At 46.3% G+C, this 19,633-nt stretch overlaps 1 protein-coding gene across 7 annotated transcripts in view; it reads left to right on the top strand.

The window, feature by feature from the left end:
• Positions 1-7,541, top strand: part of APP (amyloid beta precursor protein) — a 229,520-nt gene extending 221,979 nt beyond the window's left edge. For all 7 annotated transcript variants that reach the window (XM_054713635.1, XM_054713637.1, XM_054713636.1 and 4 more), the window contains one exon: positions 6,293-7,541. In XM_054713635.1, coding sequence (XP_054569610.1) covers positions 6,293-6,394 — 102 coding nt within the window. In that variant the 3' untranslated portion in view covers positions 6,395-7,541. The remainder of the gene's footprint in view (positions 1-6,292) is intronic.
• The last annotated feature ends 12,092 nt before the right edge of the window (positions 7,542-19,633 follow it).

The following is a 19,633-nucleotide window of genomic DNA, read 5'->3' on the forward strand; positions in this document are numbered from 1 at the left end:
GTACCCGGAAACAAGTTCATGTCCAGCTCTGATTAACCTGCTTCATTAGTGACTGATCCTACTTCACTAAGAACAGAGAGGAATAGATGAGTAGTTGCAGTTGGACTGCTGGAGTCTGTGGGGACAGGACAACTGTACTTCACACCATCAGTGCACGAAGAAACCATGGCGAAGGCGTTGGTCTCCAGGACATCTCTCATTCTGAGAGGGAAAGATTCCGACAGACGATGATGGCACTGGGAAATGAAAACGAGCCTAGTATTGTTATTAATAGAGCTGTTCCCCACTGGAAATGAGCAGTCGCTAGTTTTTGTTGTTAACGGATAAGCAGTAAACATTGATTTAATGATTTGCTTAGCCGTAAGGCCAGAGAGTCATTCTGCGAGCCATTAACCACGGTTTCCCAAGGAGATGAGTGAGCTTTATTTGTGCCTCAAGCAGTGGCGCCGTGGCCCTCGGTTAGACTGCTTCCCCATCGGACCCCCTTCCTTGGTGGCTGCGGAGCCTGGCTCCAGCTGAATTATCCACTGTGACTCCTGCTGGAATCGGTCCTGCAAAGCCCACTGACACCTGGTTCTGTTTACTAGCAGGTGGGACTTTTCTACACAGGTGTCAATGGACGGTAGATACTTAAAAATATACACTGAGTGGCCAGATTATTATGATCTCTGAACGCATAATAATCAGGCCGCTCAGTGTATATCCTATATAATAAAGGACTAATATGCAAATTGTCCCCTCGACCAGGAGTTGGACCAGCAGGCAGGCAGGCCAACCGCCCATTTCCCCTCCCCCTGGCCAGGCTGACCGGACCCCACCCATGCACGAATTCATGCACCGGGCCTCTAATAATATGGCCACTCAGTGTATATCGTAGCTTTTTCCACTCCTCCCCCTAAATGGAGACCTTGCCTTTCGTGGAGGTCGGGGACAGAGGCTGGCGTGGCTCAGTGGTTGAGCGTCGACCTATGAACTACTAGGACAGATATTGTTGGAGGGTACAAATTTGTAAGGAGTAATAAAACAGCCCTGGAAATCTAATGCACAGTAGAGTGAATATAGACAATATTGTAATCATCAAGTTTGCAAAGAGAATAGGACTTAATTATCCCAACCACTAAAAAGAAAAGATAGTTCTCTAAGGTGATAGATAGAGGCACTAATTATCGCCACAATGGCAGTCATATTGCAGCGTATACATATATCAAGTTAGCATCCACAGCTTAGATTTATATAATGTCATATGTCAAATATACTTCAATTTTTTAAAAAAAATTAGGGGAGGGGAGCATAAATTCTTGATTATAGGGAGGAAAACATTTTTCTTTCACAGATCTGATAACTGGAACACCAGATGTCTCCTCACACCCCCAGTCAGCTCATGGATTATCTAAATAGGAAGAGAGTAGCTTATTTAGCTTTTTGTGGAGTTAACGGTGTATGACTTTTTCTGATGAATGTGCCACCAAACTGGTAACACTAGAAAAATACTATGTATGTCCTGAAGGGTCCTTTTTCCTGGCAAGAAGTTGACCCAGGATGGGATACTTAACAACCACTAGTAGAGAAGTTGGACGGAGTGGTCAGGTGAAATGGGAAACAAATGTAAGGAAAGTGAGGGTGGACTCAGAGTCCGCACATTCTCGAAGCCAACAGCCAGAAGAGAAACTGGAAGGTCAGAGGAAAACATCAAAAATGATGGTGAAATGCGGAGCACAGGTTCCAGAGCCTGCCTGAAGAATTGCTCCATGTAGGCACGAAACATGACTGAACTACTTACTGAGAGAGGGGATTGTAATTAAGAAAAGGAACGTGTACACAGTTGAACAGGAAATCAACTCCAGGAGGTCACTGGGAGAGATAAACGGAGGCTTGAAGACTCGGTTGCTCTTTGCTTTAATTTTACCGGCTCCTTTGATGGTCTTACACTCTGTTGTTATCCTGTACATTTTTTAAAAAAATATATCTTTATTGATTTCAGAGAGGAAGGGAGAGGGAAAGAGAGATAGAAACATCAATGATGAGAGAGAATCATTGATTGGCTGCCTCCTGCACGTCCCCCAATGTGGATCAAGCCCACAACCCAGGCATGTGCCCTTGACCGGAATCGAACCTGGGACCCTTCAGTCTGCAGGCTGATGCTCTATCCACTGAGCCAAACCAGCCAGGGCTATTTTAGTTTATCTCATCCTCCTCCCATTATCTGCCTGGATGACCTGAGCTGGAAAATTGTAGGGATCCGGATTCTGATTTTGGCCTAACTCAGTGCTATGCATTAAAGGGACACCCATCAACACTCAACCTGCTGGGGGCTATCCAGAATAAAATGAGAAGTGGTGTTCCCTGGCTTACGATACCTACACTGGAGACACAGGAGAACTAGAGACTGAGGGGCCCAAGTAGAATTTATCTCGAGGCCTGATGGTTGAGCTACAGATTCCTCTGGATGCAGTGAAGGGACAAGTGGCTCCAAAAAGTCAAGTTCAGGAAGAAAGGAGAAGGAAGAGTACTCAGAAGGTCTCCCCGAGGCCATGTGAGGACAAGGCAGATGGGCTGCTTGGGCTCAGCCCTCCACAGGGTGCAGCCAGCTGAAGCCACGCTTCGGTGCAGTCAAAGCCCCGGGGTCTCAGGAGGATCCACACCCCACCGAGAGCCACACGGAGGCTGCAGATATCACTGCTGCCATCTAACCAGAAAGTCAGAGGGACTAATCAGAGTGTGTCCGTGTGTGGTGTCATCTCAGCTGGCGGTAGCTGTCCCTGCCCGGTGGGCGGATGGGGCTTCTGTCCCTGATGTCATTGTTCTATCCCTCCTTCTCTGCTTTAAGGGACCTAGTGTTTTCTAAATATATATATATATTTTATATATTTATATATATATATATATATATTTTATTTCAGAGGGAGAGGGAGAAAGGGATAAAAACATCAGTGATGAGAGTCATTGATCGGCTGCCTCCTGCATGCCCCCTACTGGGGATTGGGCCTGCAACCCAGGCATGTGTCCTGATCGGGAATTGAACCGTGACCTCCTGGTTCATAGGTCAATCAATGCTCAACCACTGAGCCACACCAGCCAGGCAAGGGACCTAATACTAATGTGCTGGTGCAGAGGCCCTGTCTGCTCAGGGTTCAGTGGGCTGGCCTTCCATGGGGGTCCCACATAGTGCCACTCAGCCATGAGTGACAGGTCGCTGAGCCCTCCTGGAGAGGAAGGCACCCCACACCCCATGCTCCTCCTTTAGTGGTAGGTTTATCTGTGCACATGGGGACTCAGTATTTCCCTTTGCACCTTCAAGGGGTTGGGGGTGAAAAAGCCACAACCCGCACTCCTCAGGTGCCATTCTGTAAGGATAATCCTCTCTCCTGTGGCTTCCGAGCCCTCTGAGGTCAGCCCTCTTGGCCTTCGGGCAGAGGATTAGCAAGTAGAAGAGAGGCCACGAGAAGGCAGGCGAGTTAGATGCCTGGACTGCACACGGCCGCAGCCTGGCATTCCTGGCAGGGCTCTAACGCGTTCCTGCACTCGGAAGGGGACATAAACTATTGAACTGCCAGGTGCTCTCTGCTCTGGATGAGAGCGGACGCCTGTGGACAGCCAGTGCGAGGGCTGGCGCGGCTCCTGGGGGACGTGCAGCTCTCCATTTCAGCAGTTGAGCAGCGTGATGCTTTTCTCTGCGCTTGGAAATGTGGCAGCGCTGGCAGATCAAGGTGGTGTGTGTGTTTTCTAAACCTCGGCATTCTTTGAAACTTTAGCTCAGAGGTGGCCCAGAGCAAAGAGATGCCCACGTTTGAACAGCATGCTGCCGCAGATGGGAAAACATCTGTGATGACTCCCATAAGGACAGGGAGACCGAGAATCCGTTCGAACAGTGTCCTCTGAGGGTCACACTGAGACCATGGGGAAGACAGAGAATATTGACACATCTTTTTTTTTTTTCAATTTTACTGAGGCATAATGGACATAGAACGTAATGGTTTTAGGTACATAACATGATGAGTTGATACATGGATATATTGTGAAATGAGTACCACAATAAATTTAGTCAACATCCATCACCTCATATAGTTACAGGGTTTTTTGTTTTGTTTTTTGTTTTTGGTTTGTTTTTTATATTTTTATTGATTTCAGAGAGGAAGGGAGAGGGAGAGGGAGATAGAAACATCAATGATGAGAGAGAATCATTGATCAGCTGCCTCCTGCACGCCCCCGACTGGGGATCGAGTCTGCAACCTGGCATGTGCCCTTGGCTGGAATCAAACCTGGGACCCTTCAGTCCTCAGGCCGATACTCTATTCACTGAGCCAAACCAGCTAGGGCTATAGTTACAGGTTTTTTTCTTGTGATGAGAACTTCTAAGACCTACTCTCTTAGCAACTTTCAAATGTCCAATTCCGTTGTTAGCTACAGTCATCATGCTGACATTACATCCCATGACTGACTTATTTTATAACTGGAAATTCGTAATCTTCACCCATTTCACCCACCTCCAACCTCCTGCCTCTGGCAACCACCAACTGTTCTCTGTATCTGAGTTTGGGGTTGTTTTAGATTCCACATGTAATTAATATCACCCAGTTTTTGTCTTTCTCAATCTGACTTACTTCAATTAGCATAATGCCCTCAAGGGCCATCCATGCTGCTGAAAATGGCAGGATTTCCTTCTTTTTCATGGTTGAATAATAGTGTGTGTGTGTGTGTGTGTGTGTGTGTGTGTGTGTGTACCTCATTTTTGTTATTCATTTATTTCATTGTTTTCATGTCTTGGCTATTGATATTGAAATGCTGCGGTGAACATGGGGGTGCACATATCTTCTAGGCTTTGTGAATTCATTTCCTTCAGATAAATACCCGGAAGTGGAGCTGCTGGGTCATGCGGTGGTTCTATTTTCAGTTTATTGAGGAGCCTCCACACTCTTTTCCATTGTGGCTGCGCCCGTCTCTTAGGCTGAAGCATTCATCAGACGGTGTGGTCTAGTCACGGTGTCCTACCGCGCTCCATCCCTAGACAGGGTGTCTTAGCGCCAGCACAAGTGCCTGGGCTTTTTGCTTCGTTGGGTGGCGATGGGACAGCAGCATGGGGTCAGAACCAGGCCAGACTGGCTGTGTCTGCGGTGGGGACCCCGCAGAGGAGCTGGGTGTCGCTGTGCAGTGCTCGGGGAATGGGCTTGCCATCTTCTGGAAATCAGGTGAGGACCCCAATTCCATCGTGTGCAGAATAAAAAGATGCCTTTGGGAAAAAAAATCTTCCGCACACTACATCCTAAGTTTTCTTTGGAAAACATGCTGCTGCTTCGTTCTGATTAAATTTGTGTTGCTTTTGTTCATCTTGCAATGCTTTCACAGAAGAGAAATTGTGAAAAGAATTACAAAACTAAGCTTCAATTCATTCAGCAAAGAGTTCAGTGCTTCCTCTCTTCTGTGCACTCTGAGAGGTACAGCAAATATACTAGACCCCTGAACAGCACTCCCCAGTATAGGGATGAACACACTATGTCCAGGGTGCAGAGAGTACATGGCATGCTTCCCCCAGCCCTGTCCTGACAGTGACACTGGGGGGAAGTGGGGGCACGGGGAGACAGACACAGCATGTTTACAATTGCCGGCCAATCTTAGAGATAAAGCACCCTATCAACAGAGGATCTATTTTTAAACCTTTAGCCGGACATACTTCTACACTATCTTAGTGCTCACTTTAAAACAAAAACGAAAAAGATAATCTATAATCTAGAACAGCATGTCCTTGTTCTATTTTTCCTGACTGTCAAAGAAGAGCCCCTTTGATGTACATGCATTGTTATCTCAGTTAACATATTCGCAGACCTCTCTTCCACATAGGAAATTTGGTTAAAACAAGGACAAATTAAACATGAGAAAAATACACAGTCTACATTAGAGTGTCTCCCAGTATCCTTTGCTGAATTTCTTCACGACACTGTTGGATGTTTTCCTAGTTTACCACCACACTTTCAAGGAAAGCAGTCTTCCACCGTGGTTTTCTTGTCTTTTGTTGAGCCAACAGAGAAGGGAAAAATATGTATTTTCCACACTGGATGTATCCCGTTACTGTTGAGCTGAGGGAATAACCAGTGAACACGTCAAGGTTTGAAGCGCCACCTGGTGGCTAGACGGAGCATCTGCGTCACTGGTGGGCACCGGGTTCTGCTCCAGATGCCCAAGTGCAGAAGAGAGAGAAGAAAGGAGTGGGTGTCCTTTGCCATCTTGGCTTCTCCCTGCGCACTCTTTCACGGTTGATGTGTCATTTCACTCCCTTTTTCTCGCACTTTCTTTCCAGGTTGACGCCGCCGTGACCCCCGAGGAGCGCCACCTCTCCAAGATGCAGCAGAACGGCTACGAAAACCCGACGTACAAGTTCTTTGAGCAGATGCAGAACTAGACCAGCCGCCGCAGCAGCCTCTGACGTGGGACAGCAAACACCATTGCTTCACAACCCATCGGTGTTCATTTACAGACTCTTGTGGAAAGAAACACACCCTCCTGTTTCGTTTTTATTCTTTACTCATGACCACCTTTTTTGACAGCTGTGCTGTAACACAAGTAGATGCCTGAACTTGAATTAACCCACAGATCAGTAATGTCTTCTCTCTCTCTTCACATTTTGGTCTCTCCACCACATTCTTAATGGGTTTTGTGTACTGTAAAGACTTTAGCGGTATCAGACTAATGCATGATTAGATGCTCTCCTGATTATTTATCACGTAGCCCCTTAGCCAGTTGTATATTATTCTTGTGGTTTGTGACCCAATTGAGTCCTACTTGAAATACGCTTTAAGAAATCGATGAGGGATGCTTCATGTGGACGTGGGAGTGTAGCTGCTTCTCTTTGCCTAAGTATTCTTTTCCTGATCACTATGCATTTTGAAGTTACACGTTTTTAAGTATTCCAGGTGATTCTGAGACCTTTTTTTCCCCCCCATGATTGCATTTTACTGTACAGATTGCTGCTTCTGCTATATTTGTGATAGAGGAATTATGAGGATACCCGTCGATTCCTTTGTGCCTGTTTTATGTGCACACATTAGGCATTCAGATTTGAAAATTTCTTGGTCCATGTATCTTTGGATCTTTGATAAAGAAAAGAATCCCTGTTCCTTGTAAGCACTTTTCGGGGCGGGCGGGAGGGGCGGGAGTGCTCTGCGGGTCTCACATTACCAAGAATTCTCCCCCAAAACAATTTCTGCAGGATGATTGTACAGTCATTGCTTATGACCATGATAGCTTTCTACACTGTATTCCATAAATAAATTAAATAAAATAACCCTGGGCAAGAGTTTTCTTTGAAGAATGACGATGGGCATTCAATATCGAGAGTTATTTTAGGTGGTGGTGGGGGGGGGGAAGAGGCAGATTTCGTTTCCTTTAACCAGTGTAGGACATTCTCTCTGTGATACCAAAAGAGGAAAGGGGAAGGGGCAAAATCAGGGACTGGGGAACGGCATGCCTGGACAACCCCTTCTTTAAGATTTGTCTTCAATTTGTACAAAACGGTGTTTTCATGTAAATAAATACATTCTTGGAGGAGCGCCATTGTGCTGGTGTGAAGTGATTCCATGGTAACCACCACCCAAAGATTAGTGAGAAGCCTAATGTTCTCTCATATTGGGCATCCACACCTATTGTGTCCTAGTTGTAAGTTTGAGATGGGAAATTTGGGGCCAGTGTGCATCCCTGGTGCTAGTAATATACCTCATGCATCTAACTCAGATTTTACTGCATCCAAAGCATTTTGCTGCCACATCTTGGTCCTCAAGTTTGTCCGTGTCTTAGTCCGTTCAGGCTGCTTTAACAAAGTCCCATTTCATGAATGTGTATGTATTTATAACATACTGTATTTGTCCATGTATAAGACTATTTTTTTCTAAAATCGTTGGACTGAAAATCCAGAGGCATCTTATACACCGAAGTCAGGCGAGGAGGAGGCTGTGTGGGTGCGTAGCTGCCCATACCTTGTCAATCAGGCTTCCTCCAATCAGAGCCTTATTGTTACTGACGCCCGCTGATGCCGTAATTGGAGGTGGAGGTGGAGAGCGCGCAGATGCAACAGGGACCTGAGCATTCTGAGCCCATAAAGATGTCAAAAAATGAAAAAATAAATACCGGTAAGTGACTGTCTTACTCTGCAAAATTCAAACTGAATGTGATCAGCTATGCAAAAGAGCATGGGAATAGAGCTGCAGAGAGACAATTTGGACCTCCTCCCACTGAGTGTATGATCAGACAGTGGAGAAAACAGGAAGAACAACTCCTTAAGGTGCTAAAAAAAGGCTTTAAGAGGAAAACCAGCAAAATATTTAAAATATTGGTTTCTTAATTTTGGGTTGGAAAAGTCGGGGGGGGGGCGTCTTATACATGGGGGCATCTTATACATGGAAAAATATGGTGCATTTATTGTTCATAGTTCTGGAGACTGGACGTCTGAGGCTGGGGGCCAGCCTGGTCAGTAAGGCCCTTCCAGGCCACAGACTCCCCCTTGCACCAACAATGTAGGAGGGTGAAGGGCCTCTCTGGAGCTTCTTGTATACGTCACTGATCCCATTCATGGGGATTCCACCCCCGTGACCTAGTCACCCCCAATTCTCCCCCTACTGCCATCACATTGGGCATTAGGATCTCAACATAGGAATTGGGGGGCACACAAACATCCAGGCAGACCATAGCAGCCCCAAATAAGACAGGAAGAGAAAAGTTCCAGGGAAATAAACACTAAGACCAGCTGATAGCCAGTTTTCTAGCAAACAGGATTTCTGAATCTTGGCACTATTGACACAGTTTGTAGGAAATAATTTCTTGCTGGGGGCCGGGGAGTTGTCCTGGGCATTATAGGATGTTTAGCAGAGTCTCTCTCTCTCTCCTACCGACTAGATGCCAGTAGCCACTCCCTAGTATGTTCATCAAAAACGTCTCTGGAGATTGCCAAATGCCCCATGTCCCTTAGGGAGAGCAAAGTCACCCCCATTTGAGAACCACACTGCACTGTATCTACTTTAAAACAGTCATACGTACATGATTTTTCAGTTGTCCAACTGCTGTTCCAAAGGTCTAAGAACACACCCCAGCCGGTGTGGCTCAGTGGTTGAGTGTTAACCTATGAACCAGGAGGTCAGGGTTCAATTGCCAGTCAGGGCACATGCCCAGGTAGCAGGCCTAATCCCCAGTGTGGGACATGCAAGAGGCAGCCAATTAATGATTCTCATCTGATGTTTCTATCGCTCTCTCCCTCTCCCTTACTCTTGGAAGTCAATAAAAATATTTTTTTATAAAGAAACTTTCCAACCTAATTACTAAGGTTATTTAAAAAATAAAAAAGAAGACAGCCAATGTGTTTTTGCAGCGTTGGGCCTGGTATCGGGCGAACAGGAGGATCAGCCAGCACCATTTTAGTTAGATTGCGACCTTTTACACTAAAACACTAAGCACAGAAAATTGAACAAAATCGCTTCATCACGTCCCCAGGCACGATGAACAGGCTCAATGAAAACACATCTGAGCGTGTCCTGTCTTCATGAGAACAAAAGCATCCTCTCATCCCGCTAAAGACAGTTAGACCCGACTGCTCTGTGATGGCGTGTAGCTCGTGGCAGTTTATATGTAGGAGCTACAGCTGCCTCTTGCCTGACCCAGAGAGAGGTAGCTGATGGTAAAATTAGCCCTGACAAAACTGTTTCCAGTGACACTAATGAAGTGAATCCAACTTTCCCAAATAGGATGTTCCTCCCAGGACAGCATTCCGTTCCTGGAATTGCAAGCTTTAGCTTCACACATATATATTTGAACTAGAGGCCTGGTGCATGAAATTCATGCATGGGGGGAGGGTCCCTTCAGCCCAACCTGTACCCTCTCCAATCCGGGACCCCTCGGGGGATGTCTGACTGCTGAGCCTAAACCGGCAGTCGGACATCCCTCTCACAATCCGGGACCGCTGGCTCCTAACCACTCACCTGCCTGCCTGCCTGATCGCCCCTAACTGCCCACCCCTCCCCCCCCCCCCCCCGGCCTGGTCACCCCACACAGCCTGCTGCTCAGTCGTTTGGCCACCCCTCACTAACCCCCCTGCCAGCCTGGTTGCCCCACACAGCCTGCTGCTTGGTTGTTTGGCCGCCCCTCACTAACCCCCCTGCCAGCCTGTTCGGTCACTTAGGCTTTTATATAGATAGATTATGAAAAGATAATGCCTTATAATCTTGCTTCTCAAATTGAGGTATATTGAAAGGACTCTTCAGTTGGTCTGGGGATTACTCTATGGCCAATTTACACAAAACCCATGTGTGACCAAGTAGAATTATGGTCGTAGTTGCCCAAGCCAAAGACCAATGAGATTTTGGAGGAGTTTGGTGTGGTCAGCCTGGTGGGTGAGGCATGGCATGTCGCTAAAGTGTAAATGTGTATTTATCTCCTTATGAGTAAAGTTGGATATTGTTTCATGTGTTCCAGGGCCATCGTACAGCTCTGTGAATTTTCTGCTTGTGTCTTTAGCTCTGGGCCGAAAGTCTGCTTTGCTATCAGGATTGCAGCCCTGTTGTCTACTCCTTCCATGTGCCCAACAGCGCTGAGCCCACCCTGTATTTTCAGCTCTGCCTTTTAAGTGTGTGTCTGTCCTCTATAAGCACAGAGTTGGGTTTTTGCTCTATGAGCCAATTTGAAAATCAGCTTTATGATATGACTGCTATGTTTGCTCTCCATTCTGTGATATCTCATGTTGTAATTACTGCGTGTATTACATTTGCTGTCTCTATTGGGGGTAAGGCTCTTGGTGTGTGTGTGTGTGTGTGTGTGTGTGTGTGTGTGTGTGTGTGTGTTTTATAGGAAGCTCTGTATTTTCATTCTAGTGGTTACTTTTGTACTAATACTTTTTGTAGTGCTCTTAACTTCTTATTTCTTACTTAACCTTTTTCTCTCTTTTCTAAATGATATTCTTTGACTCCTACCTCCCACCTACACCACAGTCAGTGTTCTTACCCTACTTGCCCCCTGTTCTCTCTCTTCTCCCATGTTTTTCAGTTGCATTTGCTCTACGCGAGTGCTTACTTTTTTTTCACCCCAAGAGCCCACCCTGTTTCAGCCTTAGCCTCCAGTCCAGTAAGAGAGATGAAATGCGCCGGCCCGTCCTTCGCTCCCAGGCATCTTTTGGTTGCATGAGGTTCACCCTCCAGTAAATTCCCTGCAGCAGCCCGAAGGGACAGTATTCCTGCAGCTCTGGCCAGTGCAAAACTGATTTTCTATCACTTAACACTTGAAGGGCAGCTTGTTTTTCCTTAAGTTTCTTGACCAGGCGGCTCCCTGCTGTTTCCTTGCTTTGCGGGTTATTTTTGAGAATGCTGAGGCCAGCCTAATTCTCTTTCCTTCCTATGGTTTTCCTTTTCAGCCCTGGAGGATCGGGGAGTGTTTTTCCTGTATCTTTAAAGTCTAATTGTTTTTACAAAGCTACGTCTCAGAGTGGATTATTCAATGTGTAGAGTCAGTTCATTTTTTTCTGGAACTTTCTCTTGGATTAGAGTTTTGTATTCCGTTCCATTATTGGTATTTTCTTCTTTGGAGACAGTAATAACAGGAACTTTCGGCCCCCTTTGCCTCGTTTCCATTTCAACCTCCTCTCTGATCCTTTTTATTTTCTTTATCTCATTTTCATTCTCTTGGTCGTGTGCCTTCTTTTATTCAATAGCCTTTATTACATTTTTACCTGAACCCTTCGGGCACCTTATAATCTGTTCTTTATCACAGATACGGTTCTGTGGTTTTCTTCTATTTCTTTCCTGAGTTCCATTCGCTCTCATTTTGCTTCTTTCTGGGGGTTTTTCCCTCTTGGTTTCTCTCTTTAATTTTTGTGTTTCTCATTCAAATGCACGTGGGAGAATTTTTAATTAATATGGAGTGTTAACAGTTTTCTTCAACTTTATGGTTGTTGGGGGTGGGAGACTTGGCCCGAAGAGAATCTTTCATTCCAACTTGGGGCGTTTTGCTGTGGTTCTCTGTGGAAACGGTCTGTTTTCTGTTTTCTTCTTCTTCTTCTTTATTAATTAAATATATTTTTATTGATTTGAGAGAGAGATAGAAACATCAATGATGAGAGAGAATCATCGATTGGCTGCCTCCTGCACGTCCCCTACTAGGGATCGAGCCCACAAGCCGGGCATGTGCCCTGACAGGGAATCCGATCCGTGACCTCTTGGGTGCTGGGTGGACGCTCACCCTCTGAGCCACGCCGGGCCCGTGGCTTTCTGGTCCTGTTCATCTGCTCGCCTGTGCAGCGTCTTTGATGGATGGGTTGGAGGGAAAGGGTTGATGCGTCCTGTTCCTGTTTACAGTTGGATCCTTCATTTTCCTCTTTTTTCCTTCGCTGCCTGCTTCCCAGGTCACCCCCTCTTCTCCACGGACCCTGCTGTCCCCCAGAAGCCGTGCCTCTCCAAGCCTGACCCTCTGGCCCTGCACGCTGCAGCCCCTCTCCGTAGCCAGGGCTCTGAGCTACCAGGTCCCCCTCAGGGTCACTATTTTTGTATATCTTGCTTCCCTTTCTCTTTTGGGATGGTTTTGTCTGCTTTTCCTCCAAGTCCCCTGTTCCCCTCCCCTCTTTTCCAGGGATTTTCAGGATCCTTGCCCCGATTTCTGCGCCCCTTGGCCTGTGGTGGCTGCAGGGGCCGGCAGGGGGCGCTCTGCTGGCATTGGTTGAGTTTTGTTTGTTTCCTCTACTTGCAGATCACTTGCGGGCTCCGTGTCTCCCCCTCAGCAATGTCGAAGAGGGAGGTTTACCCACCATGACCAACAAATCCCCACACTCGCATGTTTTAAGAGCTCCCCAGGTGATTCTAATAAACAGCCGGGGTGGACAACCGCTTGGTATATCACAATGTGCTTTTCAGTCGTTTAGCATCTGTTGTCCCCAAAGTCCTGGGGCTCCCTGGCCCTATGTTGTTTGCCTCCTACCTGAGTCCTCCGTGGGGTGCTGTTCTTCAGATCTGTCTCCTAAACGTCTTTCTCATTCACCTGCATCAGAATTGCCTGCAAGTCCTGCTCCCCCAAAAAATCATTTTCCTGGATCCCACCTTGGACCTGATTAGATCATCTCGGGGGACCTAGGAGTCTGCATGTTTAGTAAGCCCCTCCCCCACCATAGTTGCAAAAGCCCTGTAAGGTCTTAAGAACCGCTGCTGTGGAGGTTCGGGGACCCCAAGGTCTGCCCTCAGCTTTCTCTCCTATGCTCCAGTTCTCAGTAACCTCAGCCACATGGAAAATGCTAGTTATAACGGTGCAAATCAAAAGCTCAAATCTAAACCTTTTCCTTGAGTTGCAGGCTCAGATTGCTATGTTTGCTTTAATGCATTATCCAGTTTTAATTATCCAGAAAATACAGAAGGTAGCAGAAAAAAGAGGATTTACTCACAATCCCACCATTCAAACAGAAATATTGTTAATGCTTTTGCATATACACTGAGTGGCCAGATTAGTATGATCTCTGAATGCATAATAATCTGGCCACTCAGTGTATAGCCTATATAATAAAAGGCTAATATGCAAATTGTCCCCTCGACCAGGAGTTCGACCAACAGGCAAGCTGGCCAACGGCCCATGTCCCCTCCCCCCGGCCAGGCTGGCCGGACCCCACCCATGCACGAATTCATGCACCGGGCCTCTCATACACACACACACACACACACACACACACACACACACACACAACTGAGTGGCCAGATTATTATGCGTTCAGAGATCATAATAATCTGGCCACTCAGTGTATACTCCCAGTTTAACTCACTTGCCATTTTGTTCATATCTTACAGTTCATATGCTGCTTTTCCGCTTGCATTAATGACTGCATAAGGGTATTCATTTTTGGAATGCTTTTACTACAATCAATCGTGTTTAAACAGATATCTTTTACCACAAATTATTGTCCTGTTCAGTTTTTGTGTTTTAATGAGAGGCAGTTTAGCATCTGCTTCAAGAACAGACTTTTTTGGAATAATTATTGTTGAGAGTACTACATCTGTCCTCTTTTTTCTCCCATTGACCCCCTCCAACCCGCCCTCGAGGCCCCACCCCCTACCCTTGTCCCAGGCCCTCACTGCCCCATTGTCAGGAACACAGACTTTTGAGACTGGTTCTGCCTCAGTGGGGCCTCGGTTTCCTCGTTTGTAAAATAAGGTAATAGGACTTAATATGAGAGTCTTGAGGATTAAATTTGTTCATCTATTTAGTATTTAGAACATTGTGTGATATGGAGTAAATGGTATATAATATAACTGTTAGCTACTCAAAAGAGTGTCTGAGAAGTAGAGGGTATATTTCATTCTTATCTCCTTATTCATAGCACCAAATTGACTTTGCAAAGTGAAAGTCCCTCTCCCATCAGTAATGGGAGTGCCCTCTCACAGGACCACAGGACCCAGAGCGCCGTGCCTTGCCAGGGAGAAATGGAAACAGAGAGACAAATTTGGGGCAAACCATGCACAGCATTTCCCTCCCAGGCTGGTCGCTCGGGGATGAATCTCTTGTAGAGGATTCTTGAACGGTCCCTGAGCCCATTCTCTTGTATTCCCTCTCTTTTACCCACAGACACAAGGACCTGAGGGTGGCGTGGCTTTCTGCATAGAGGAAAAAATCAGAGCACAAATAACTTATGTAATCCCCTTGCTTTCATTATACAAATAATTATCCTGTAGACTACATTTGCAAATCAAATCAGAATACGAAGCTCCCTTGTGGCTATTAAAGCAACAAAAAAATGTCCTCCACCGCCCGCCTTGCAAATGACAGGCTCCGAAGCTGGCTAGCAGGCCATGCCTCATTGCTAACAGCGTTCTTTTTGAAAAGGTTTTAGAGTAACTTCCAAAGTAAGTGACCAAATATTCCTGGAGAAGCTGTTTTATATGCTCCAGAGCACATTGCAATGTTTAACCTCCCTGCACTGAGCTTTTTCCGGGCTGAGCTGTTTCTCCAAACCGGGGACCTTAGCAGTGAATGCAAGATTGCCTGGTTCAGTTTGTGAGATGGACACCGTGGCTTCATCTTGGGTTGTTCACTCATTTAAAAGTTATTGAGTGCTTACTGTATGCACTTAGATAATGCCCAGGACAGAGAGATGCAATGGTTTAAAAACCAAACAAACAAACAAAAAAAACATCTTCTACTCTAAAGACATTACAAGTTAATTCTCCAAGTAACCATTACCATCCCAAACCGTGATTGTACACTAACAGTTTCTATTTTGCTACAATTGTGCGATTTGGGTAGGGCTCAGTAGGGAAGGCTTATGTCTACTCCACACAGAACTGGGGGCAGCTCTGAGGGCTGGAGGACGTGTTTCTCAGATGGCACCCTCACACAGCTGGCCGGCCTGGCACAGAAAACAGGCTTCTGATAACCTTGGGTGGCAAAAAGCAAGCTTCTAAATTGCTTCATTGGTTTTATTCATCCTTCCAAATCAGAGGGTTTTATCTACGGCCAGCAGCCCTTGCACATGGAGCGATGGAGCTCCAACAATAAGAATAGGAAAGCAATCATTTGATGAAAATTACACCTATTACTGGAGAATTTTACTTCTGCTTAGGAATTAAGATAAAAGCTTTGGTGAATTGTACCCTGGAATATAGGCACTTAATAGGAGAGAGGGAAATGACAAACTCAGAGCAATAGAAACACCTCAGGAATATTCAACCGAAGGCATGTACAGGATGGAATAGTTAATAAGCTCCAAGAATAGAGGAAGCAAAATTATCTGCAAAGAAATGGTCCTAAGTGAGATGAGTTCCTGGAATGGACACCCTGCCAATTTCAGGGTGTATTTATAATCACATGTCTGTGTTAGGGTCACTGAAGGAGGAACGCACGAGGCCAAAAGGGGTAAAGAATTATGAATTTATTAGATCATCTGGATACCAGCTGGGCTGAGCCCCCAAATGGTGCCAGCACCCAAAGACAGGGAGTTGGAGGTTTTTAAAGGATTCTAGGCTGGCTTTTTCTGGGTGGAGAATTCTCTCTGCACGTCTGGATTCTGGGAAACTCCAGAGGGGAGAGATAATGGTCTTAGCAAGTGGAATGTGGTCAAAGCAAGTGGAATGTCCATTGTGAAGTGGCCTCAATGTCAGTTCCCAGGGGAGGGGGTATCCATTCAATTATTTGACCAGACCTAACAGTCTGGTCTCTTCAGGATCATTTAAAGCTTATCCCATCTAATAAAAGGGTAATATGCAAATTAACCATCACTCCATCACAAAGATGGTGGCACCCATAGCCACAAAATGGCGGTGCCCAGTCCTCTCAACCCCGCCAGAGTCCCCCAGTCCTGGGGGGGGCAGCCGCTGAGAGCGGGCAGCGTGAACGGCCTGGCAGATTGCTTGCTTCCTCACCGTAACCGGCTTGGGCTGGCCTCCCAGAGCTGGAGCGGACATGGACAGGGACGGCAGTGGGGGGGGGGGGATGGCCCATAGACTCCACGGCCGAGTGCAGGCCCAGAGAGGAGACGGCAGGCCCACCTCCTGCAGAAGCAGTGCGGGTCCCTCCCACCTCCCACGGAATTGGCCCGGGTTCCTCCCGGCTCCTGCGGAAGCCGCACAGCTCCCCGTGGCGCACTGCATTTCCCGCTGGCTCCCGCTGGCATGCTGTGGTTCCCACTGGCTCCTGCAGAAGTGGCAGGCGGGCTACTGCACGCAATATCACGCGATGGGCTACTAGTGCTACTCATATAAAAGCCCTGCATATGTGGAAGGCAGGTTCTTCTGCAAATAGAAAGATCATCTAAAAGCACTGAATCCAGCAGAGACCTCACCCTGACCTCTTAGCTTTCTCTGACAACCAGTGTGCACAGAGGGCGCGGCCAGGGACTCTGTGAGTCTCTGAACATGTTTCTGGCTGAAGATTTTGTATCTCTACCTCCAAGAGAAGAGGAGTGTATGACGTTTGACTTTATGGCTGTCTCAGAAACATGAATGAAGAAATGGCCCTTAGGTCTCCGAGCTACCTGTCTCATTCTAGTCACCTGAATTTTGCCCAAAGGCCTACTAAGATCAATGTTGGACTGCCGAAGCCAAATCCATCTGAACTGCCAAGTTGTGTAAAGACGTTTTGTATTGCTCCCAAATTGTGTCAGGAAAGGACTAACTTCAAGGTGCGAATAAGGTAGACTAGAAAGTCACCTCTGTAGGCCATGCAGATAGGGGACGGAAATAATTGTCCCACGTTATCATCATGCTATGACGTTCCCCGAGCCATCCCCAGCAGAGTTAACTATGTCAATGGGATTTTGTTGAGTCAAGAGACGGAGCCTATGTTCCCAGTTTTCCTGCGATGTTTGACAGGGCATGAAATTGTTGAAAGGACCATGGAGGCCACTTGGGGCTCAAAATTGCTAATGATAATAAACTAGAAGGAATTTTTTTAAAGAAAAAACCCCTCAGCCTTAGCCAGTTTGGCTCAGTGGATAGAGTGTCCGCCTGCAGACAGAAGGGTCCTGGGTTCTATTCCGATCAAGGGCACATACCTCACTTGCAGGCTCCTCCCTGGCCTGGGCCCTGATGGGGGGCACATGCAGGAGGTAACCAAATAATGTATCTCTCTCATCATTGATGTTACTATCTCCCTTTCCCTCTCTGAAGTATATATATTGATATATATGTGTATATATATATATATATATATATATATATATATATATAGAGAGAGAGAGAGAGAGAGAGAGAGAGAGAGAGAAGGATAGCCATGCTTATAAATTTTACATTTGTGTGGATGGTCTGTGCAAGGTTGCCAAGAAAAGCTGGTTTCCCACCCTCAAGGTGTACACTATGAGTACAAGAAAGAAAGAAAGAACCCTCTGATTCTCACAATTGTCTTGTCTAAAAGACAAAAACTCAGGAACAAATAGGAAAGAAAACACATATGATGGTGGTATTCTCTCCTCTGTTTTCCAGAGAAGATTAAAGGAAGAGTTTTCTTGTCTCAGTTATAATAACGCTGCAGGTGCACTGGGTCTCAGCCGGTGTGGGCAGGGGGACCTCTGGCTGTCCCTGAACTGATGCGGGGGGCGGGGGAGCGGCGAGGGGCGGTTTCACATTCTGAGCTTCGCCTCTCAGATGTCAAGACTGGGAGAGGCGTTCTCAGCAGTTCTCTGGGGGGATGGAGGCGAAACCACAGCGGCAGACTCCTACCTCCTCCACCGGTGATCATTTCCATGGCAGCGTGTGCTTTGGTGGAGAAGAAATAATTAGAATGCTCTCACTCAGAGGACAGCTAGAGGGAAATTTTCCTTTTTCCTGTCCTAGAAAGCAGACAGTTTTCTCAGAAAACTGAGAAAAAAGCAAAAACAGAAACAAACAACAAAACTGAACAGAACACAGATGTTTTATTTCAAGTACACACACATACAGTAGCCATCTATAAAAGAACTCAGAACTAAAGTCCAAAAATGGGTCAGTCTATTATGATAGAGACTGCTCTCACACCAACATGGCCATTACATCTACGTTATACTAAACTGACTTCAGTGCCATCAATGTGTCATCTGATCATTCATTTTTTTTATTGTTTGTGCTGATGGGTTTGGTGAGTGGTGGATTCGTTGCATTTTAATGCCCAGAAGCAAAAAGATGAAAATATAACGATGGTAGGAATGACTGAAAAAAGCACCCTGCGGCTTGCAGTTTCAAACACAGACCTGATTTTTTGTTTTAGTGTGTGTTGTTGCCTTTTGCTGGCTTAACCATTTTGACACTAGCAGATCTCTATTCCGCAGAGGCATTTCCCAAACAATCCAACGTCTCCCGCATAATAGTTTTCTCTCTACCATCCTCTGAATATTTCCTACAGTTTCCTAAGATGGCAGATGAGTTGGGCAAATGCATGTGGCTCATCACACGCAAATCTATTTAATTTCCATATATAAGAGTAGGCTGATTTAAGGGAAAGAAAAGAACATGATAAACAAATCATTCTTGGTTAAAGGTTTGCAGGGAATAGGGTAAAGACTTGGAGAATGTTTACTCTGGCTGCCCGGCAGGCGAGTCTCTCTCTTGGCATGATGATCTACTGGGTCTGACCCACCCAGCCAGAGTCATATTTCCATCATGGAAAGAAGAAAAAACTTGGCAGGCAAGAACGGCTCATTAGATCTTGTCTTTTCTCTCCCCCTGGCAGAGTGGAGTCTTCAGAAAGCAATGCAGACATGGCAAACGCTAAGGAAGTAATTATCTGTTTTGATTACCAGTGTGGGGCCCTCCCAGATGAAATCCTGATGGGCCAGAGGCTCACATTGCCTCCACCAGACACAACCTAGTGATTTCTAATCATTTCGCTCCGATGGGTATTTAAACAACCCGGACAACACACCTCAGCGGGTTTCTTTCCCGCTTCCTTGGGGTAAGGAGGGGGTCGTATGGTAACGTAAACACAAAGATCTTTGAGATGCCCCATGTGATCCTTGGAAATAAATCTTTTCCCATCTGAATAGCAAGCTGATCCTTGAACGTTTTACATCTGGCTTTTCCTTTCCTTTCTTCAATCAAGAAAACCAAGGCTTCCTGCCAACAAAGCTCTGTGAGCAAGAAAGGTCAGCACGAAACTGCTAATGGATTTTTCTCGCACTCCACAATGGGGGACGTCTCCGGAGAGATCTGTCTCCTGTAGTGGGGCA

Source organism: Eptesicus fuscus, chromosome 3 (assembly GCF_027574615.1).
Source record: "Eptesicus fuscus isolate TK198812 chromosome 3, DD_ASM_mEF_20220401, whole genome shotgun sequence".
Lineage (NCBI taxonomy): Eukaryota > Metazoa > Chordata > Mammalia > Chiroptera > Vespertilionidae > Eptesicus > Eptesicus fuscus.